Below are 22,756 nucleotides of genomic sequence, written 5' to 3'. Positions count from 1 at the left end.
CCAATGTATCTAAATATAATACAAAAAATTAAAATCAGATACACAAACATAATTTTTTGCACGTTGCATCGATTGTGGGATTAAATCTCCTTTTATTATGTTAATGTTTAATCTTGATTTCAAATATAGGAAATCGAATGCCTAAGATCATTATGAAACTAACTTTTAAATCATGACCATTTTAAATTTTTTTTCAAGATTGCTTTTAAAGTTTGATGGAACAGAAAATATACCATAAGTAAATTGAACATCAAAAAAGGAGATCCCAACATCAGAAAACAAATGCTCATAATCCATGTATATATTCTTCTTTGTCTATAGTTTAAAATATGAAAAAAGTAAAAGTAATAATTTTTAGAATAATAGAGCATGGCTTTTTCAACAACCAAACAAATTTTTAGAATAATAGAGCATGGCTCTTGAAAAGAATTTTTAATTTGTATATATGATACTTCATATCAGATTTAAAGCATTATTTTAATTATTAATTATCGGGGTACATTATAGATGGACGAAAAAAATTATTAAAAGAAATTCTATCGCCGAAATTACCGTCAAAATATACCGACGACAACAACCCAGCTCATTTTTCAAAAAAAAATTAGAAAAATATTTTCGTCGGTTTTTACCGTCAGATTAATCTACTTATTTGCTGGTAAAGTGGCACGAAACCATATGCTTTAACGCCAATGTTATTGTCGAAAATTTTTTTACGGTAAGTTACAACAGATTTTATTTTCTTGATATCCATATTCCGCTGTTAAATCCGACACAAATTACCGTTGGATGCATAAATTTGACGGTAATTTATTACCGACGAGATTTATCCCATCGAATAAATTCTGACGCAAAATTCGACAATAAATCATGTACTATTTTATTTGTTTTTCTAATGATACTCAATATTTTTCTTGTAGCGATCTAAAAAAAAGTTGTCAGTTTAATTGATAATTTTGAGAATTCTTCATCTACTTGGCTTATACTATGAGTCCAAGAACTCATTAGTATTTCATTATAATTTGATTTAATAGTGATTTTTAGTCATGAGAAGATTTAAGGACGATGGAATATATTTTTAGGTTAGATTAGTGTAATCTGAATTTTACTTAAAAAAGTGATGATAATATCTAAAGTTTTTAGATTGATGGATATCCAATTTGAATAAAGACTTTGCCTAAAAAGACTTGCGAAAATTAAAAAAATTGCACAAGATACATTAAACTTTATACATACCTTAAAATTTCAAATCAATAATAATTATGATATTAAAGTACTTTGATTGTTATACTAATAATATTTGTGTGAATGCACGAAATAAACAACATAACTTTAAAGGATATTTTCATCTTTTTAAATTAAGAAAAAAGTTATATTTATTTATTTTTTAAATCAAAATCAAATTTTTAATACAACTAATCAAACTTAATATTTGAAGGGTGTTCAAATAATTTTAAACAAATCCTAGATTTAACTTTTTGAAATTAACTAAATGAGTATTTTACTCTTATTAAATCAAAGTCATATATACTTCTGCTTTCTAATACAATTAAACAACTTCAACTCATCAAAAAGTTATTTTAGTTAATCTTTTATGATGAATCCTTTTTATTTTGGTTTTTTAAATATCATTTTGAGGGTATTTTAGTGTCTTTAAATCAAATTCATATTCTAAATTTATAATATGATTAACAACCTAAATTTTAAAGAGGCCATTTAATCTTTTCAAACTAATTACAAAGGTATTTTATTTTAGTCTTTCTAAGATCAATTCAAGATTTTAATATAATTAAACGACCTTAACATGATACCATGGTTCTGAAAACCGGACCGGACCGGCCGGTTCAACCGGAAAAACCAGGAACCGGTCACCTAACCGGTCCGGGTAACACTAATAACCGCCTGGCAAAAAACCGGCCAAAAACCGGTCGAACCGGCGGTTAACCGGCGAACCGGAAGAACCGTCCGGTTTTTTTGCGGTTCAATGGTTTGCGAATTCATAAGCCAAACGACGTCGTTTTGGCATTTTTTTAAAAAAAAAAAAAAAGAAAAACGCTCGCGACTAACCCTAATCTGATACCCCCCCTTTCTTTCCCCTTTCTTCCCCAGTTCCCTTTCCCCACAGTGTCCATAGCCACCCACAGCCACAGCCTCTCACCCTCTTCAGCCTCTTCATCACCGTCTCACCCTCTTCAGCCACTCAGTTTCTCTCACCCTCTCACCCTCCGACAGGCCACAGCCACTCATCGCCGTCGCACCTCTCTTCCATCGCCGTCGCAGAGCTCCGGTCCTCCATCGTAGTCCCCCAGCTCGCCACCTCCACCGTCGCACCTCTCCTCCATCGCCGTCGCCCAGCTTCCCACCTCCACCGTCGTCGCCCAGCTCTCCACCTCCACTGTCGTCGCCGAGCTCTCCTCCATCACCGTCGCCCAGCTCCCCACCTCCACCGTCATCGCCCAACTCTCCACCTCGCCCAGCTCGCCGGTAATACTCTTCCTTCCACCTCCGTTCATGGTTCTGTTCTTGTTCCTGTTCTTCTCTATCACAGAAAACATGTTGCTCTCTGTTCATGTTCGTTGGTGTATTCTGTTTATTCATGGTATTTGGTTGATCATGTTCTGATTCTGATTCTGATTCTGTTCATGTTCCTGTGAATTCTGTTTACTCTGTTCATGTTTTGATTCTGTTCATGGTTTATTTCTGTATGCACAAAGTGGTGTACTCTGTTTATTCATGGTATTTGGTTGATCACCACCTTGGTGATTTGCTTATGTAGTAGGTGCTAGCCTGCTAGGTGGGTTTGAAAGAGTTTGTACTTGAAATTAGATCAGTGGTTTGGTTAATAGTGGAGGACATGGTCCTGGAATTAGAACTTACACTAATGCTGATTTCTTTCAAGGGCTTGATGAATCACAAGAAAGCCAGGAAATAAGAGACTCAGAAGCCATACTGCAGATGTTGAGGAAAACTATTTAGTTACCTCAGAGTGCTGAATTGCATTGGCACTAAAACAGGTACGAATGTCTAACTTTCTAATTGTAAAGAGTAAAACTTATCTCAGCTAATGCACATGCACCTGGTGCTTTGTTAACCATTACTGTCTAAATATTAATCAATGGCAGAAGGGAGCTTTATCAAACATAAATTGTGTCATAATTGTGCTTATAACTCAAATAAATCTACGTACGGTAATAAATCTACACTCGCCGATGATTCATAATCCAAGTACTCTAGATTGGTAAGCCTAATCATATCCTTATGTTATTTGATCCTGTTAATGTATTAAGAGGTTAATCATATTGTCTCATCAGGTGGTTTTCCTTGTCTTTGATCCTGTTAATGATAATTATGATTTTTGATGAGTTGCACCTTTGATTAGTTGAAAATTTGCTAGTAATTGTATCTTTTGAATGTAGAACACTATGGGTTTGTCATTATGTACGTTTTATTTTTTGTTTAGTTATAAACTTTGATGTTTGAAGTTGTTTGTGAACCTCTAATCTTAAGTAATGGATAATTTATTATGTAAAATATTAAATTTTATTAAGTTATAAATTATTGAATTTTATTAAGTTTAATAATTTTATTTAATATTTAATTAAACCGGTTGAACCCCGGTTCAACCTCGGTCGAACCAGTGAACCATTGAACCAGTGACCTCACCGGTTTATTGACCGGTCCGGTTCTCGCAACCTTGCATGATACAATCAAACGATCTTAATTAATCTTATTAATTAGGATCTTTTAGTCTTTTTAAAATAGATCCTAACAAGATATTTTAGTTTTATTTTTTAAATTAACAAAATAAAAGAAAATTTTAGTATTTTAATATTAAATTCAAATGTTTGGTTTCTGATATAATCAAATAATCTTTATTAATAATCTTATAAGAGTATTTTAATCTTTTTTCAAATTAATCATAAAAAAATATTTTAGTCTTTATTTTAAAAATTAACCATAGAAGTACTTTAGTCTTTTAAAATTAATTATAAAAGGATATTTTGATCCCTTAAAATGAACTCTGATATTCTGTGGGTATAGTGCATAGTTCATATGAAAAGTGCAATAATCACAGTTCTTGTTTTTTTTTTTAAATCAAAATCATTAACAGTTTAACTAAGACCTACTGTGGAAGTTAATAAAATAATTAATAACTACATTTACACCGAAGCAATGTGCAGAGAAACTAAGATTATAAATTTTGTGTTTTTAGTTTTTTAGATAATTAAAATAATAAATACATTTTTATTTTATAATTAATTATAAGATAATTTATATAACTCTTAAAATAAAGAATTATATCGTAATAAATTCTATGTTAATATAATAAAAACTGATTTAGCAATCTATATTTTATATATATATATTGAAGTATTTGCTTTAGTAAATATTTAAATTTGTAAATTGTATTTTTCTTTTTTGCACAGTCACATAAAAACAAAATTCGTCATATGTAATTTTTTTTTTTTGCACAGTCATATAATAACAAAGTTCGTTATATGTAATTTATTTAGCTATTTTTTTAGTATTATGGCATTAGATTATTTTATACAAATAGTATTAAACAAACTTATAAAGTAAATATAAATATTGGTCTATTTGCTAAATGATGCTCTATATTGTAATTTTGATCTTGTACTAAAGTTAAAAATGGTTGAAGAATTTTTTGACAATTTGTGGAAGAGATTATGAGATAGATAAAATATATAATACTGTAATAATAATAAGAGTATTGTTGATTATATATTTAAGTAGACGTTAATAATATGCAATTTGAATATTTATAACTGAAAATTATTATTATATTATTTATAATTTTAATATAGATATTAATTGTATTTAACCGTTATTTTATAATTAAAATACTTAATGATTCATAGTAAATTCAATTAATTAAGAGTATTGATTAATGAAATATTTTTTTGAATAAAAGAAGAATTTATAATGTCACATATTTATAGAATAATGAAAAGAAAAATTTTTTAGTGATTACCACCTATTCAAAATAGCTGATAAAAAGTAACTATATAATATATAAGCTTATAAAATAATTTAGTTTTAATTTTTATATAATAAAAATAGATAAATATATATGAATCTATAATTACTAACTGGAAATGGTGATTTGAAATAAGAATGGAATGCTTATAAGTTATCACATATGCAGACTACAAAGATGAAGTGAGGCATCATTGGCAGGCCGCCACCAACCATTTTACGAGCAAGTGCAACTACTTGTGCTCTTCTTGATCCAATTGTCAAATTATCTCGAAGACCCATGCTAGAATTATAATGTGCAGCAGTAGAGAAATTAAAGTTAAGTAAAATAAAATAAGGATTTTGCATATTCTTTAAAGAATTATTTTATAACCAGTCATATATAAATGTATGTACAGGCTGTACAGCAGTTTGTCCAGAGAGTTGGCATTTTATTTTGGTGAACCATACTTTTAAAATGCACTTACAGCTGCAGCTATAATTATTTTATCAAAGTAACTGAAGAAATTTGCAAATATAACTCAGATATATTGATATAGAAAACGAAAATTAGAAAATAAATTAACCAAAGCCAAGATTAAAGCAAAGCAAGGGGAGATGAGAAGAAAAGAATGGCAGCGAAGTGGTGGATCAGGACTTGCAGTGCAGAGAAGAAGTGGTCGCGTTGTGGTGTGATGGAAGCATCATGGTGCTGGTGCTACGGTGATGGGCAGAATGAGAAGAAGAGTTTGGTGGCGCAGTTGAGAATAGGGGACGGCGGCACAATAGCAAAGAGTAGAAGCCCGTGCAGATAGCAAAAAGAGTTTTTGACGTTTTTAAATAATTTAAAAGAAGAGACCAAGATTCGAACTTCCGGATCTAAAACTCTAATACCATATTTTAAAACCACTCATCCCAAAAGCATAATTTGACAGGATGATGTAACACTAATAACCATATCTCTAATACTTTCTAAACTTTCATTGTGCACATTGTATGCTTAGGTCATTGGTTCCCTATAGATATTTGTGTTGATAACAAAATTTAAGAATATTTTAATTGGCTATAACAAAATTTAGGTGTATTTTTGGTATTTATTCAAATATTAGTTATAAAAATATTTTAATCTTTTAATGTAAAATTAAAATTCCTATTTTTTAAGCCGATCAAATAATTTTTATTAATTATATAAGTATTTTAATATTTTTAAATTTAACATTGAAAAGTTAATTTAATTTTTATTTTTTTAAAAATACATTACAAAGATATTTTAAAATTCTTAAAAATAAATAGTTAAATACTAAAAGAACATTTAACCCCTTACAATGAATTGTGTCGATATTTTAATTTTAAAATTCAATTCAAATTTTAATTCTTAAAACAATTAAACAATATTTAACTAAAAAAATGTAGTGTAGTTTTTCTAAAACCGAATCTTAAAAGGTTATTTTTTCAAAACATTAAAAAATTATTTTAGTCTTTTTGCAAATACTATTCAAAAAGATATTTTCAGTTTTTCATAGTTAATTAAATTGACTTTCATATAGAAGAATATATAAATGTTAGAATTTAAAATATTTATTTGATTATTTACTGTGATATAATATTAAATTGACATATTTTTATCTTTAAATAGTGTCAACTAAAATGAGCTTTTCTCTATATTATTATTATTATTATTTTATCAAAGATAAGAGACTCGAACTCGCAACTTTTTAATTGAGAATGGGAAGACTATGAGTATGTTTGGGAAGCTTTAAAAGTAACTTTTTTTAGTTTTTGAGTTTTGACTTATGAAAAGTAGTAGTATTAATGTCTGGTGCAATTTTCAAAACCAAATTGCAGCTTTCTAAGAAGCTATTTAGGAGCTTACAGATAAGTTAGAAAAATGATTCCTCTCATAATACTACTATTTTTTATCACATTTTTATAAAATAAACACTTTTAAAACTAAAAACCCAAACACAAAATAACTTATTTATAAGTTACTTTTAATATAGTCATTTATTACTTAAGTTATTTTTTCAAAAGTAACTTAATTAAGTTGTTTTCCAAACTGAATCTATGTCATTTGAGGTATAACTCATTGATTATTATTATTATTATTATTATTATTATTATTATTATTATTATTATTATTATTATTATTATTATTATTATTATTATTATTATCATCATATATATACAAAAAAATATTAAAAAATTATCAAAATTTATTATTTTTAATTATTACTTTTAATTATTAATTTAATTTTTTTAGTCTAATAATTTAATAATATATTTTAGTCTATATTTTTAAATATTAACGATTAATTAATAGTTAAAAATAATAAATTATGATCTTATATTATTAGAGATGGCAAAACTTTCTAAAAAGTGAGAATCCCACAAATGAAGACCCCAAGACAAAATTTTTTTTTTATAAAAATAGGGATAGTTTCCCGAAACAGGTACAAAAATTCTTGTCCCGTTAATCTCTAAATTATTAAATTTATTTAATTATTTTAATAATTTATTTTTAATATAAATTTTTTCGTCATTTTACATAATAATATATATATATATATATATATATATATTAAAAATGTCTTTTTTTTTATTTTTCATAACACTAATAGTGTGTTATCCTAAATTTTTTATTTTTATTTTTTGTAATTATGGTGTGTGATTTTATATTTTAAATTTATAATCTTTGATAATATTTTATTTATATGTTGTAATAATATTTTATAATTTTTAAATTTTTTATTTAAAATTTTTATATAAATTATTAATATAAAGAGATGAGAAATGGTTCAGCAGAAAATTCCTATGAAAAATGGAGATAGGAGGCAATCAGGGTGAGAACAGAGAGTATGGGAGCAAAAACGGGAAGCAAGAAGGCATCTTCCGCCTCGCCCTGCCCGTTGCCATCCCTATACACATCATTCCTCATGTATATGATGGCCCTCTATCATTGATAAAGGACTTTATTTATTTATTTCCGCCTTTGCCAAGGCTTACTTAAATTATCAAATATCGTATTTACCCGCCGTAGTCTTCATTATCCCTTCCGAACAATTTAAAATCTGCACCTTATTAAAACCATCAACCATATAAAAGCCAGGTTATAATAATCCAGAGAGCAAGGCCGTACCAAATTCAAAGGGTTTCGATCTATATATAACCTCCCATTCCTTGCTGTATAGGAATGAAGATTCTATAGTAGTGCCTATTACAATACAGTAAGTTCTTGAACTTTCAACAACCTTCTCTCATTTTTCATAACTGGAAGAACTTCGCCACCATTATTAATGCTGGCAAAGCTTTCTCTTATTCCGAGTTTCAACGAAACATACATTAGCAATAGCTAACTGTGTGAAGCCAATTTAAGTTAACATCAACTTGAGGCACCTCTATCCTTAGATTAGGAATCAATGTTATGAAAGCTTCCCATAAAGTAGCTGTTTCTTCGTCACATGTCACCTTCAAATTCTCAAGATTCGAGACTAAAGACGGCAACTCGCAGTTCGCGCAACTCGTCATGTACAGCTTCCTTAGACCAGACAGATTACTAATTTCTTCAGGTAAATTTGGAAGGCTTATGCAGTTGGATATGTCCAGAAGTCGCAGATTCGAAAGCATTCCAATGGATTCTGGTAATCCTTGCAAATCAGTGCAAGAATTGAGCCTCAAGATTTCCAAATTCTTCAGATTTCCAATTTCTTTCGGCAATGAACAGAGCTTGTGGCAATTAGTGACACAGAGCTTCTTCAGCGACGGAATTTCGCAGATTCCATTAGGCAAGCCAACCATATCTTTGCTGTAATCAATGTTCAACTCTACTAGATTTGGACATGCTTCTGAAAATTTGAAGTTACCAAATTCGAAAGCATGACTTGTATGACACATGTAGAGGGATAGTTTCCTTAGACTCTTTAACTGGCCAAAGGAAGGAACAGAAATTCTCTCTAGTCTTATTCTTTTCAGGCTTGGTAAGGAATCAAGTAGCTTGAAATTGTTGAGCTCAGAAGGATAGAAGCCATAATTTGTTACTATGAGAACTTTCAGTTTACTCATTTTCTCCATGAACATTGGAAAAGAGAAGAACTTAGCTCGAAGATGGAAAATCAGAACTTCAACGTCAGCCGTTTGCATATTGGACCAATAAGAAGGCCAAGTTTCATCTGAAAATGCAACCCATGATTTGTGAATTAAGTGTTTTTAAATATTCAAAAAATTCTTACTTTATAGACACATCCAAAAGATTTAGATTTTAACAAAATAAACTCTAAAAAATATTAACAACAAAATGATTCTTACAAGATATATTTTATTAGACAAAATGACCAAACATTGTAGTCAACAATTAATTTACTCAGTGAACCATCAATTATTTATCCAGAAGTATATTAGTAATTTTATAAATAATTGACACTTAACTGATCAAATTAACTATTTACCAAATATTTAGATTATTTTGTGGAATAAAATATATCTTTTAAGGATTATTTTATCGTTACTATTTTTTGGAGTTTATTTTATCAAAATCTAAATATTTTAGGTAAAAAAATGACTATTTAATATATATATATATATATATATATATATATATATATATATATATATATATATATATATATATATATATATATATATATATACTCTTCATTGCACAACACATACTAAGATGATGAGTATTAATATGAACATATTATGAGAAATTATAAAAAACTAATTTTTAATTAATTTATATTAACTAATTTTAGTATTTAGATTTATGATTTAAAATTTAGAGTTAAATATATATTATGTAAGGTCTAGAATGTAAGATAAATAAAATAATTAATATTGGTAGAAAAAAATTAATTACCTAACATTATTCATATATAAAATTAAAAAATCATGAGATAAAAGTAATTGAATTTGAAAACAAACTTAACTTGGTGAATCATAATTGGTTAAAATATCATATATAGACATTTAAAATATTATTTTTAGGAAAGTATTATAATACTTATATAACTATAAGGTTGTGATATTTTTAATAAAATAAAAAAGAATAAAAACAAATCTCACACCACTAATTATATATTCATGCTTTTTTTTTTTTATCAAAGATAGGAGACTCAAACCCGCAACCTTTTAATTGAGTATGGCTGTATGGGGAGAGACTATGCCATTTGAAATATAACTCATTGGCATATATTCATGCTTCTTAGTTTTGAAAGAAAGGTGTAGAATAACTAACCAATTGTTATTGACAAAGTGCGTGCATGGATTTGTTGCGGCATCTGTTTATTAATACACCATCTCAAACATTTTGAAAAGATTTCAGCAATGATGCCTCGCTGCTTCTCCCCAAGCCCAAATTCGCCATTCTGTTCGTTCATGCCAATGCTCATTCTGTGTCTATGTTCTGTTGCTTCTTGATTGTCCTCATAAATTGCAAGTTCTCTTAGAAGATCATGCACCACGATGAAGTGGTTGTTGTAGTAATAGTTTTCAACGTCGCAAGCATTTTTCCTGGTTGAGAAATGAACAGAAACAAATATTTTAGAGACACAAAATCCTTTATATGATTCAAACGTATACTATTGTTAACAAGCAATGCTAAAGAATATCGTGATAGCTAAATTTTAAATACTAAATTATAAATTGACATATTAGTTATTGTCATGGTTCTGAAAACCGGACCGGACCGGCCGGTTCAACCGGAAAAACCAGGAACCGGTCACCTAACCGGTCCGGGTAACACTAATAACCGCCTGGCAAAAAACCGGCCAAAAACCGGTCGAACCGGCGGTTAACCGGCGAACCGGAAGAACCGTCCGGTTTTTTTGCGGTTCAATGGTTTGCGAATTCATAAGCCAAACGACGTCGTTTTGGCATTTTTTTAAAAAAAAAAAAAAAGAAAAACGCTCGCGACTAACCCTAATCTGATACCCCCCCTTTCTTTCCCCTTTCTTCCCCAGTTCCCTTTCCCCACAGTGTCCATAGCCACCCACAGCCACAGCCTCTCACCCTCTTCAGCCTCTTCATCACCGTCTCACCCTCTTCAGCCACTCAGTTTCTCTCACCCTCTCACCCTCCGACAGGCCACAGCCACTCATCGCCGTCGCACCTCTCTTCCATCGCCGTCGCAGAGCTCCGGTCCTCCATCGTAGTCCCCCAGCTCGCCACCTCCACCGTCGCACCTCTCCTCCATCGCCGTCGCCCAGCTTCCCACCTCCACCGTCGTCGCCCAGCTCTCCACCTCCACTGTCGTCGCCGAGCTCTCCTCCATCACCGTCGCCCAGCTCCCCACCTCCACCGTCATCGCCCAACTCTCCACCTCGCCCAGCTCGCCGGTAATACTCTTCCTTCCACCTCCGTTCATGGTTCTGTTCTTGTTCCTGTTCTTCTCTATCACAGAAAACATGTTGCTCTCTGTTCATGTTCGTTGGTGTATTCTGTTTATTCATGGTATTTGGTTGATCATGTTCTGATTCTGATTCTGATTCTGTTCATGTTCCTGTGAATTCTGTTTACTCTGTTCATGTTTTGATTCTGTTCATGGTTTATTTCTGTATGCACAAAGTGGTGTACTCTGTTTATTCATGGTATTTGGTTGATCACCACCTTGGTGATTTGCTTATGTAGTAGGTGCTAGCCTGCTAGGTGGGTTTGAAAGAGTTTGTACTTGAAATTAGATCAGTGGTTTGGTTAATAGTGGAGGACATGGTCCTGGAATTAGAACTTACACTAATGCTGATTTCTTTCAAGGGCTTGATGAATCACAAGAAAGCCAGGAAATAAGAGACTCAGAAGCCATACTGCAGATGTTGAGGAAAACTATTTAGTTACCTCAGAGTGCTGAATTGCATTGGCACTAAAACAGGTACGAATGTCTAACTTTCTAATTGTAAAGAGTAAAACTTATCTCAGCTAATGCACATGCACCTGGTGCTTTGTTAACCATTACTGTCTAAATATTAATCAATGGCAGAAGGGAGCTTTATCAAACATAAATTGTGTCATAATTGTGCTTATAACTCAAATAAATCTACGTACGGTAATAAATCTACACTCGCCGATGATTCATAATCCAAGTACTCTAGATTGGTAAGCCTAATCATATCCTTATGTTATTTGATCCTGTTAATGTATTAAGAGGTTAATCATATTGTCTCATCAGGTGGTTTTCCTTGTCTTTGATCCTGTTAATGATAATTATGATTTTTGATGAGTTGCACCTTTGATTAGTTGAAAATTTGCTAGTAATTGTATCTTTTGAATGTAGAACACTATGGGTTTGTCATTATGTACGTTTTATTTTTTGTTTAGTTATAAACTTTGATGTTTGAAGTTGTTTGTGAACCTCTAATCTTAAGTAATGGATAATTTATTATGTAAAATATTAAATTTTATTAAGTTATAAATTATTGAATTTTATTAAGTTTAATAATTTTATTTAATATTTAATTAAACCGGTTGAACCCCGGTTCAACCTCGGTCGAACCAGTGAACCATTGAACCAGTGACCTCACCGGTTTATTGACCGGTCCGGTTCTCGCAACCTTGGTTATTGTCTTACATGTATGTATTTTGTTAAAAAAATAACTAAATTATATGTCATTTGTTTATTTTTTTTCTCTAATATAAAATTCCCACTCTGGAGCAATCACCCTATTCACCGTGCCATAAAATTTATATAAACTGGATTGAAGAATTTAATTTGTACCTTGAAACTAAGACATTAGCCAAATTCATAGAGTTTAATGTGTTGATAATAGTCATTGCCTCTATGCCATCATCATCCATTCCATACAACTCAGTCCATATATCCAAGAGAACAGTAACAGGGATTCTTTGATCTTCGGGAAATAGCCCTAGGTCCATGAAGCACTCCTTTATGATAGGCTTATCCTCTAAAATTTCCAAAATATTTTCGAGGCATTTTAGTAATTCCTCACTCGAATCAAATATAAAACGACCCTGTGACAATTTCTCTACCATCTTGAGCCAAAATTCATAAGGTTGAGTTCTTATTGATCTACCAATCACAGTAATCGCAAGAGGTGAACCCTTGCAACCTCTTACAACCTGCATTTTCAGTGCAAGAAAATTTAATTAGTAACTAACAAGACATGAATCAAGCACCTTAAGAAGCAAGTAATCTGCCAATCACCATGGTCTTTTTTAGAAAGCTCAAAATTAACAACTCACATTTAAGCCTCTATTACTATCAACTATGGTAGGTATAAATTAAAATTATTTAGCCACCAGAATAGAATATATATTAGAATACAAAATACACATTAAAAATAAATTTAACTACTATATATATTTATACACAAATATATAGTGACTGATTTTAGTAGTTAATTTTAATATATGAATAGTATTTTTTATTATCATTAATTAATTACTAATTACTATAAATTACTATTAATAAAAATGATTTAATAAATAAATATTTTATTTGGTATCCAACTTTTATTCATAAAACACCTTAACCATTACTCAATATATCTAAACACATATTATATCAAAATATATTAGATTTGAATGCACTATAACCTTAAAAGTTTAATTTTGATGCACTATAAGTGTAAAACGTTTAATACAGTTATTCAATCATATCGATTTTTTATGACTACTCACACGGTTAATGAAAAATGTAGTTATTTTTGCTGAGATAATGTTAAAATTGTTTTATAATAACATTGCATCAAAATTAAATTTTAATCTTAAAGTCACAAAAATATTAAAACAGAAAGAGTACTGTTTATTAGTAAATGTAATTATAGGGAAAAATGGGAAAGGAATGCTAATAATAAAAGGGTGTTAGCTAACTTTATTCGAGAAGCAATTACTTGTTCGTTGGTCCTACCATCTTTTGTTTTAGTGTACGTATTTGTACACAAGAATGTATTCTGATGTATATATTCAAAACTCTTCATATCTGAATATAATTTTATTTTTTCATAGAGTGAGTTGTCAATGTATTACAGCACCTAAATAAGATAAATGTTAAACTGTAGGGAGAAAGTAAGAATACTCACCTTTTGGAGAATATCTTCATCATTTTGGAAAATTGAGTAGTAGTTATCTTCCAATTGGGCAAAGTGACTGAAAAGTGTTAATGCATCTTCATGATTGAGTGGTTCTAAGACGATACATGGGGTGCCAAATCTAGGATATGCAACCCTTGAAGTAACCAGAATCTTGTAATCTGATGATGTTTGTATTTTGAATTTCTCAACAAGGGATTCTGAACCAGGCCAAACATCATCAAGGACCAACAACATTGGACTACTTTTTCCAATATGCCTCAGCAAAACTCCCATTCGGTTAATTGCATCTTCTTCGCTTTGAAACTCTGGCACTCGATATCCACAGTGTTCAAAGAGTCTCTCTACAATTATCTTTATCTTGAATGTTTTCGAGCATGTGATGAATAAGATATTTTCCTTGAATTTACCTAAGGAAACGAAAGAGATCTGTTTAAGAATCTTGTATATATCATCATTTCAAATTAAAATGCATATATAGCTTCATTTTTATTTAGGTGTGTAGCTAAAATTAAAGTATTGTATAATTAAATATAATATTGTATATTTAGTAATATATATAATTATAATTAGTATCTTTTAATTAAAAAATATTAATAAGTATTTGTTATATAAAAAAGTTATCTTAATTTTTATAATTATGATTAGTAGTTTTTTTAATTAAAAAATGTCAATAAATGCTTATTATATAAAAAGTTATCTTAATTCTTATAAATTTTTTTATTTTAGATTTAATAAAATACAAAAATTATCTATTTTTTAATTAGTTTATTTTATTGAGTATTATTGTAACATAAAGTTATATTTTTATGCTTCATATTATAAAAAAATGACATAAAATAACAAAAATAAATTATTCTAATAATTTTATTATATGAATTTAAAATATATTAGTAAATAAAATATATAAAATATAATCGTTTTAATGAATTTATTTAATATGCCATAATTTTATTATTTTGAGAAAAATAAATAAATTTTAAAAAAATTCATTTCATGTAAGTACTATAATATATAAAGATTTTTTTTAACACCTAATTAGATGTTGATGTTATTATAATATTAAAATATTTTTATATGATAAAAGGTGTAAAAATTAAGAAAAAAAAATTAAAAAGAGAAAAAAAGCAGTTTAAATATTTAAAATTTTGAAAATGTATTTTATTGAAAAGTGATTGAGAATAATATTTTTATTAATTTAAGGATTGTTACTAATTTTTTAGTTTAATAGTTTAATTATTTATATAAAACAATTACTCATTTTATTTTTTAAATAGAAAATAAAATTATATAATAACTTTATACGCTTAAAATTATTAATTTTTGTTCAGAAAAATTAGGGAGAAGAGCGAAACCTATGCTTGTCCTCCCTTAGATCCGTCCCATGTGTGCGAAATATGATTTTTTTTTTTTTTTTTTGTTACCAACTCTAATCAAAACTTCTACTAAAAGCATTAAACATAGCTAGGGAATAGTATTTTTAGAATATGATAATATCACTTTTAATTTTTATAATATCATTCTTTTATAATTTTTTTTGTGTTATATAAAATAAAAAAAGAGTTAAATACGATTTTGGTCCTTAACGTAGAGACTGAAAATTTATTTCATCTCCACATTTTTTTCGCTATAAAATAATTCCGAAGGTTTAGGTTAATTTTAAAATCGTCATTTTTCCCATATTTTTTATTTTATTACCAAATTATCCCTAAAAATAAAATAATAATAATAAAAAAAGAAAACGGAAAAATGGGGAGGGAAGGTCGCGCTTTGGAGGAGGGGGTGTTGTTTCCAGGGAAGATGGGGAAGGGGGAAGGGAAGGGAAGGTGGAGAATCTCCACGCTGCCGCCGCTCCTTGCCACCATTACTGCTTCTTCGCCGCTGCTCCTTTCTTCCATTGCACACACTCACACTAACGACAAGAGAGGAGAGAGCAGAGGGAGAGAGAAAGAGAAGAGAGGAACGGAACGGAACGCCACTGCAACCCGCCACCACCGCATTGCCGTTCTCGTCGCAATTCGCGGCGTTGCCACCACTGCCGCAATCCTTTCCACGCGATCCGCCACCATCACCGCAGCTCTCCTCCCCTCGCGATTCGCAGTTCACCGCCTCAGCCTGTCCTCCTTTCTGGTTGGTTTTGCTTCTGCCTGCTTCTATTTTTGCTTCTGCTTCTAGTTCTACTTTTGTTGTTGCTCTGATTCCATTATCCATTGTTATTGTTATTGTTGTTCTTTTGGTTGTTGTTGTTTGATTGTTGCTATTCTGCTTCTGCTTTCTACTTCTGCCTGTTTCTGTTTTTGCGTTTGCTTGTGCCTCTCCGCTTCTATTTCTGGTTTCTTTTGGAAAAGAAGAGGGGAGGGGTATTTTCGTCTAAAGGACAATTTTAAAATTAAGTTAAACCTTCGAGATCATTTTGTAGCGAAAAAAAGATCGAAAACAAAATAAATTTTCGACCTCTATGTTAGAGACCAAAATCGTACTTAACCCTTAAAAAAAAGAGTGATATTATTAAAATAAGAATAATATTATCATCTTTCTATCGGTATTGTAAAGCAAAAATATATACCTATATCACACTTTATTACTATGACCCTCTTTTTCTTTTTTATTTTTTTAAATTTAAGTTTAATTATTCTGCTGGTCTTTATAATTTTATTAAATTTTTAATCAAGTCTCTATACTTTTTTTTTTCAATTGGATTCCTATAGCATATTAAATTTTATAATTAAGTCCGATCCTTATCGTAACAAAAATGTTAGAGTTAATGAAATATTACGTTAAACAAAACGAATATACCACACATAAAACAAGAAAACCTCAAAGACAATATTTCCTATTTCCTAAATTACCAAAAAACTCTCGACATTCTCTCACACTAATAGAGAGAGGATGAGAAGAAGATAAATAAGAGAGGAAAAAGAAGGAGTAAAAAAAAAAGGTGGCGCCAATGGTGCCATGGTGGGAAGAAGTAAGAAGAGAGAAAGAGAATGCCACTGTCACAATCACCAGATGTCCTCTATCACCGCCACTACCACGCAAAGAGAGAAAGAGGGAGATTCAGAACGATAGAAGAAAGAGAAAGACAAAATAAGAGAGGGATTACTAAGGAAAGATCACGTTGTGAGAGAAAAAGAGAAGGGTGGATGCCACAAAATAGGGAAGTGGTGGAGGATGACGCCACTACTGCCACATCATCCCTTCCCATCTGTTGTCGCTGCTCGTGCTCACGGTCTCAAGTTCGATTTCAGATTTGACCTCCATATTACTTTGTTTTGCTTACTTCTGCTTCTGTTTTTGCTTCATCCTTCTTTTACTTCTATTTTTAAATTAGTTTTATTTACATTCACTAATTATGCTAAAAAAATTTTAGTGTTAAAAAAATTATGATTATAAATTTTGATTATGTGTTTTACTTATTATTAATTAATTATGTTATAACAAAAATTCTGTTTCTGATCATATTAAAAATTAATTATGACAAAATATTTGCTTTTAGATTTGTGTTAATAGAGAAAGTGAGGGTAAGGAAAGTGAACCTTACCTATAGAAAAAAGAGTATCATAACTTCTTTACTTTCTTATAGGTAAAAAATATGAGTAAATCAGTAAATTTATATTTCATAAATATTTTTTAACGTTTAATGTTAATAAGAACTTAATTACAAGATTTAATATGTTATAGAAATTTAATTAAAAAAAATCTAATTAAAAATTTGATAAAATTATAAAGATCGATGAAATAAATTAAATCTTAAATTTAATATGTCAATTATTTCATATTAGTCAATTCATTAAAATTAAACCAATATAATCCAAAGTTCAATAAGTGTTTACAAAAGTATATTTATAACGTTGTCAAAAAACCCCTCAAAATTCACAACAATATACAGGAGAGACTTATTAAGCCCAGGTCCCAGAGGATATATATTCCAATCTTTTGCTATTTTTTTAATACTTTATAACTATATTTTCTATTTTTCTATAAAAAATAACACAGAAAAAAGTATAGTTTATTTTATGAATAGATTACACTTTTTAAATATAATTTTAAAAAATATTGTTAAATAGGTGATTTTTTTATAGTAAATGAGGTCAAATATCACTTTAAAAAAGTACTTTAATTTAACATATCATATAACTTAATATAAAAAAATTTATAATATAAATTAGCACAAAGCATTATTTTTGCCTCAAATGTTTTGGAGTAAGTCTTAATATTATTCTATTTTTAATTTTTTTTAATTTGTGTCCCAAATAAAAGCAACTCATCAATCTTATCTCCCAGTTAACTTTATCAAAAACTATTAACATAAATGATGACATATAATCACTTTAACTAAAATAATTCAATAATACTACACTTAATCATATTAATTAAAATAATTCAATAATTAAAATAACTTCATCAATTAATTACTTTTCAACTATGCTACACTTAATCACTTTAATTTAAATCCTTCAATAATATTAATTTCTTGTGTATTTATTAATTTAAATACTTTTATTTGAATAATTTAATATTTTTGATAAATAAAATTATCTGGATTAGTTATTAAATTCTTGAATTTTTAGCTATTTATATATTCGAAATTATCTGGATAGATAATATTATATATTCTTAAATAAATAAAAATATATAATTAATATTGATATTTATGCAATATACACAATAAAATTAATTGACTATATGAAAAATAAAAAAATCTTTACTTTTTATTTTTATATAAACTTTGTATTTATAATATCTCTAACAAATGTCTTTATTAATATACTTATTATTAACAACACCCTTAATATTTTTTTAGACAGATAGTTTAAAATTTAAAATAAATTACATGAAATACTAACTTGAGGTTACAGTCAGCAAAATTTATTATTTTTGTTCAACAGTTAGTCAATAATATTTAAAAATATGAGCTAAAAATTGGTTAATAACTAAAATTACTGATAAAAAATAATAAATTCTATTGGTATTTAAATTTTTTAACTAATATAAAAAATATTAAAAAATTAATAAAATTTATTATTTTTAGATTACAGTAATTTTGATTATTAATTTAATTTTTTTAATTTAATAATTCAATAATATACTATACTAGTAGCCTCAAGAGTGGAAATTGATAACACGTTGGGGAGGAGAGAAGCACGTTTGAGCTTCTTGAAAGCTTCACTTTTATGTTTGGCCATTTTTATTTTCCTGAACGCAGAATTGATTCTGCTTCTGAACGCACGTTTACGAGAAGCTAAAATTTGTAGCTTCTGCGTTTCACGTTCATGGTTGCTTATTGTCTTTGGAAAATTAGGTGAAAATTTTATTTCTTTTTTACCAATCCTACCCTTCATTTTCTTCTATAAAAAGGATACCACTAACTATTACCTTCACAATAATTCTTTATAGTTTTTCCTACTTCTTCATAGTTCTTAGTTACAATTTTTTTTTCATTAAAATAGTTCAAATTTATTTTAATCACTAGCAAATTAAATATTTTAATTTTTTTATTATTTTTAATACTCATTTTCATATTTAAATTTTTATGTTTTTATTGTATTTTTTACTTATATTTTTTTATTTATATGATAAATATTTTTATATTATTTGTGTAGTGTTCTGATTTCTCATGTTATGTTTTTATAAAAAAATTTTATTATTTACTATACTATTTTTTATAGATATATTTTTTATTAAATCTTTTTTTAATTTTTGTTTGACTTTGTTCATATAATTATTTATTTATTTTATTATATTTCTTTTATTCATATGACAAATGTTGTTGACCTTTTTTTAAAGATATTTTTATTATTTTTTTCATATGAATTCTTTTTTTTCTATCATTTCCTGCATTATATTTATGTTGTGTATGAAATTTTTTTATTTTTTATTTGATTTTATTCATACGAATTTTATTTACTTTTTATTGTATTTTTTTGTTGATATGATATATGTTGTTGATTTTATGGAATTTTTATTATTTCTTATCTGTATGATTTTTTTCTATTTTTTGATGTACTCTATTTTTGTTTTGTATTAATTTTTTTATTTTTTATTATGACTTTATAAAATTTGTAATTATAATTATTATATACTACGTTTATTATTAAAATTTTGTATAATATAAATTATCTATGATCATATAAAAAGGACAAAATAAATAAAAAATTAATTATAAGTAACAATAAAGCCATAAATAATGAAAATTTATAGTCCAAAATAATACTAAATTAAAGAGTACTAATAGTACTAGAAAAATTATAAAATATTTTCTTTTTGTTTGATATTATAAAATTTATAGTACTCTCTTTATTTTTTTTATTGTATTTATTTTATTTATATAATAAATATTTTTTATATTATTTTTGTTAGTATTCTGATTTTGCATACATATAAAAAAATTATTTAAATTGATGTCTCTTTTAGTAATTTTTTATCTAAAAGTGATTTTGAGTAGTATAATTCAAACAATATTTGTTTTACTATAATCAATTTTGATATAAAGATTGCCAAACATAAATCACCCAAACTTACTTTTCCTCAAAATCAATTTTACAAAATCAATTTTATATAAACTCCCGTTTGCAAACTGCAATCCAAACGCAATCTATATCATCAATCAATTCATGATACTAGCTATTAGCAAGGAGGAATAATGGCATACCTTTGACTTGTTGATCCCAACAGAGCGAGGTAGCCAAAGTGGTCTTCCCAGAACCAGCCAAGCCGGTCAAAACAATGACAGACACGCCATCCCTCTCCCTCATAACCTCCGCCTTCAATTTCCTCATTGACTCCTCCAATCCCACCGTGAACCCTCGCTTCTCTGGAACACCAAATACCCCCCTCCTTTCCGAAACACAGCCACATTTAAGCACTTCAATAATCTCTCTCAACTTCTCAAGCGTCTCATTCAAATCCTCCCTCAAAGCTTCATCAAAGTAATCACAATCATAATCATCATCATCATCATTGTTATTATTATTATTATTATTATTATTCTTTATATGCCGAACGAGCCAGGAGAAGCAATTTTCCCACAAGCGCGACCAAGAAGAGCAATTGCAATTGCATAGGCTTACACCGTCATCATCATTTTCTGTTATAAGAGCCGTGATTTGCTCTCTTTGTCGATCAAGGTGTTCGTCGTCGTAATTGTATTGCTTGATCTCGTTGAACAGAGGAGTCAACTCTGTGAGGATTACCGACCTTAGAACTCCTCTGTTCCGATTGCTCTTTCTTGCCGTTTGAAGCATTTCAAGGATGCTCTCCGATGCCTGTTGAAGTAGCGATGCAAGAACGGCAATTTGCGTTGTGTGCGCCATTATTAACGGCGATCAAGTTCAAAGTGATCAGAAAAAAAGGGTGAAGGAACTAACACAAGCTATAGGAATGCGTTAATAGAAGGAGAATTGGCAGATTGGAACTTGAATCAGGGTAATCAATATAAAAGGTTAAGCTAATCGCCTGCGGTTTAATTAATTCGAAGTTTCCTCTGACCTTTCGAGTCCCTTACGACTTTCTTTCCTCTCCGCGGTTTATAGAATGAATGTGAAAAGTACCGTTAGTAAAAAGGATCAGGGATGGCACGATAATGATTTAACAAATTAACAATGCAAATAATAACTTAATTATAAGATAAGAACTTAATTATTTATTGAATTTGTAATTTATATTATATGTATATTATTTTTATAATTTTTTATTATCAATATATAAAATGATACATGATTTAAATTAAGAAAAAAACAAAAAACTCACCAATGATTTTTTTTTTTAAATCTCACAATGATTTTTTATTTCAATTTTGTAAAAAATAAAAATCTCATCTAACTATTTTTTTATAATTTAAAAAAAAAGAAAAATAAAAATCTCATTTCAACAATTTCTAATTTTATAATTAGCCCCCATATTCTGGTAAAATTTCAAAAAATTTAATATTTTTATATTTTACAAAAAAAATCTCTCATATATAAAAAAATTTGTCACATAAAAAATTTCGAATTAAAAAATTTAATTAATTATCAATTGAAAGTATTGATTATCAATTTTTTACTATATTTATTGTCATGTTTTTGTATCGTAATGAAATTAAGGATTTGGAAACTTTTATACTTTAATAACTTAATTAGAAATTTCTAACTATAAAAATGTAATAAAAAATTTAACACACAGAATCATTGATCTATAAGGAAAATTGAAAAAGCCAGTCTAACTTTGTATTTCCCTTTGTCCTAGTATTAGTTTTGCAGGTAATATATGTAATAAAAGATTTCATTACTCTTAATGTTCTTATGTTCTTACCAATTTTAATTAAGTTTTTATATTTTTTTAATTGAATTCTTATATTATTTTTAATTTTATAATTAATTTTTTTAGTTTAAAAAATATTAGAACTAACTGATTCTTTTCATAAATTAAAGATATTTAAAATTAAAATCTTAATTAGATCTTTGACTGCATATATTTTTAAAAAAAATTGTTAATTTAAACATTTTTTATATAAGAATAACTTAATTATAAAACTAAAAATAGTGTAAAAAACCTAACTAAAAAAATATAAAGACCTAATTAAAAATTTAGTAAAATTTTAGAGACCAACAAAAAAATTAAACCATAATAAAATGACTTTTATAGTTTTCACACACCCACCGTCCACGTCCTTCTTTTATTATTGTAGCAGGTATCCACTAAAATTAATTATCAAAATCAGTTAATATATAAAATATATTAAAATATAAATAAAATATTATTTATAT

The 22,756-nt window shown here is 28.2% G+C and overlaps 1 protein-coding gene and 2 long non-coding RNA genes across 6 annotated transcripts; 2 read left to right on the top strand and 1 right to left on the bottom strand.

Moving 5' to 3' along the window:
• The first annotated feature begins 2,104 nt into the window (after nucleotides 1-2,104).
• Nucleotides 2,105-5,439, top strand: LOC148575834 (uncharacterized). Of its 2 annotated transcripts, none has more exons than XR_015902250.1 (3): nucleotides 2,105-2,481; nucleotides 2,897-3,011; nucleotides 5,165-5,439. It is a non-coding gene; the product is annotated as an uncharacterized LOC148575834 (long non-coding RNA). The 2 variants fall into 2 exon arrangements; XR_015902249.1 differs by lacking the exon at nucleotides 5,165-5,439 and adding an exon at nucleotides 3,120-3,214 and having other exon boundaries at nucleotides 2,128-2,481.
• Nucleotides 5,440-8,052: 2,613 nt separating this feature from the next.
• Nucleotides 8,053-21,441, bottom strand: LOC107626370 (putative disease resistance protein At5g66900). Its single transcript, XM_016329243.3, has 5 exons — nucleotides 20,662-21,441; nucleotides 14,001-14,419; nucleotides 12,677-13,038; nucleotides 10,205-10,479; nucleotides 8,053-9,140 (listed from the first exon to the last, which is right to left on the bottom strand). The coding sequence occupies exons 1-5, from the start codon at nucleotides 21,320-21,322 to the stop codon at nucleotides 8,314-8,316; spliced, it is 2,544 nt and encodes an 847-aa protein (XP_016184729.1). The 5' UTR covers nucleotides 21,323-21,441; the 3' UTR covers nucleotides 8,053-8,313.
• On the top strand, nucleotides 10,880-14,499 carry LOC107643855 (uncharacterized). 3 transcript variants are annotated; one of them, XR_015902251.1, is made up of 3 exons: nucleotides 10,880-11,303; nucleotides 11,719-11,833; nucleotides 13,980-14,499. It is a non-coding gene; the product is annotated as an uncharacterized LOC107643855 (long non-coding RNA). The 3 variants fall into 3 exon arrangements; XR_002363391.2 differs by lacking the exon at nucleotides 13,980-14,499 and adding an exon at nucleotides 11,942-12,036 and having other exon boundaries at nucleotides 10,927-11,303; XR_015902252.1 differs by having other exon boundaries at nucleotides 11,164-11,303; nucleotides 14,205-14,334.
• Nucleotides 21,442-22,756: the final 1,315 nt, after the last annotated feature.

Source organism: Arachis ipaensis, chromosome B1 (genome assembly GCF_059453495.1).
Source record: "Arachis ipaensis isolate K30076 ecotype BB chromosome B1, ASM5945349v1, whole genome shotgun sequence".
NCBI classification, from domain to species: domain Eukaryota; kingdom Viridiplantae; phylum Streptophyta; class Magnoliopsida; order Fabales; family Fabaceae; genus Arachis; species Arachis ipaensis.
Note: the sequence above shows the minus strand (reverse complement) of the source record. Positions and strands in the feature narration are given on the sequence as shown.

Coding starts and splice junctions, on each gene's coding strand:
- LOC107626370 (XM_016329243.3), bottom strand. CDS start 21,322: ATGGCGCACACAACGCAAATTGCCGTTCTTGCATCGCTACTTCAACAG. Junction 10,480..12,676: donor GCTAATGTCTTAGTTTCAAG/GTACAAATTAAA, acceptor TTTCTCAACCAG/GAAAAATGCTTGCGACGTTG. Junction 9,141..10,204: donor CACTTTGTCAATAACAATTG/GTTAGTTATTCT, acceptor TTGCATTTTCAG/ATGAAACTTGGCCTTCTTAT.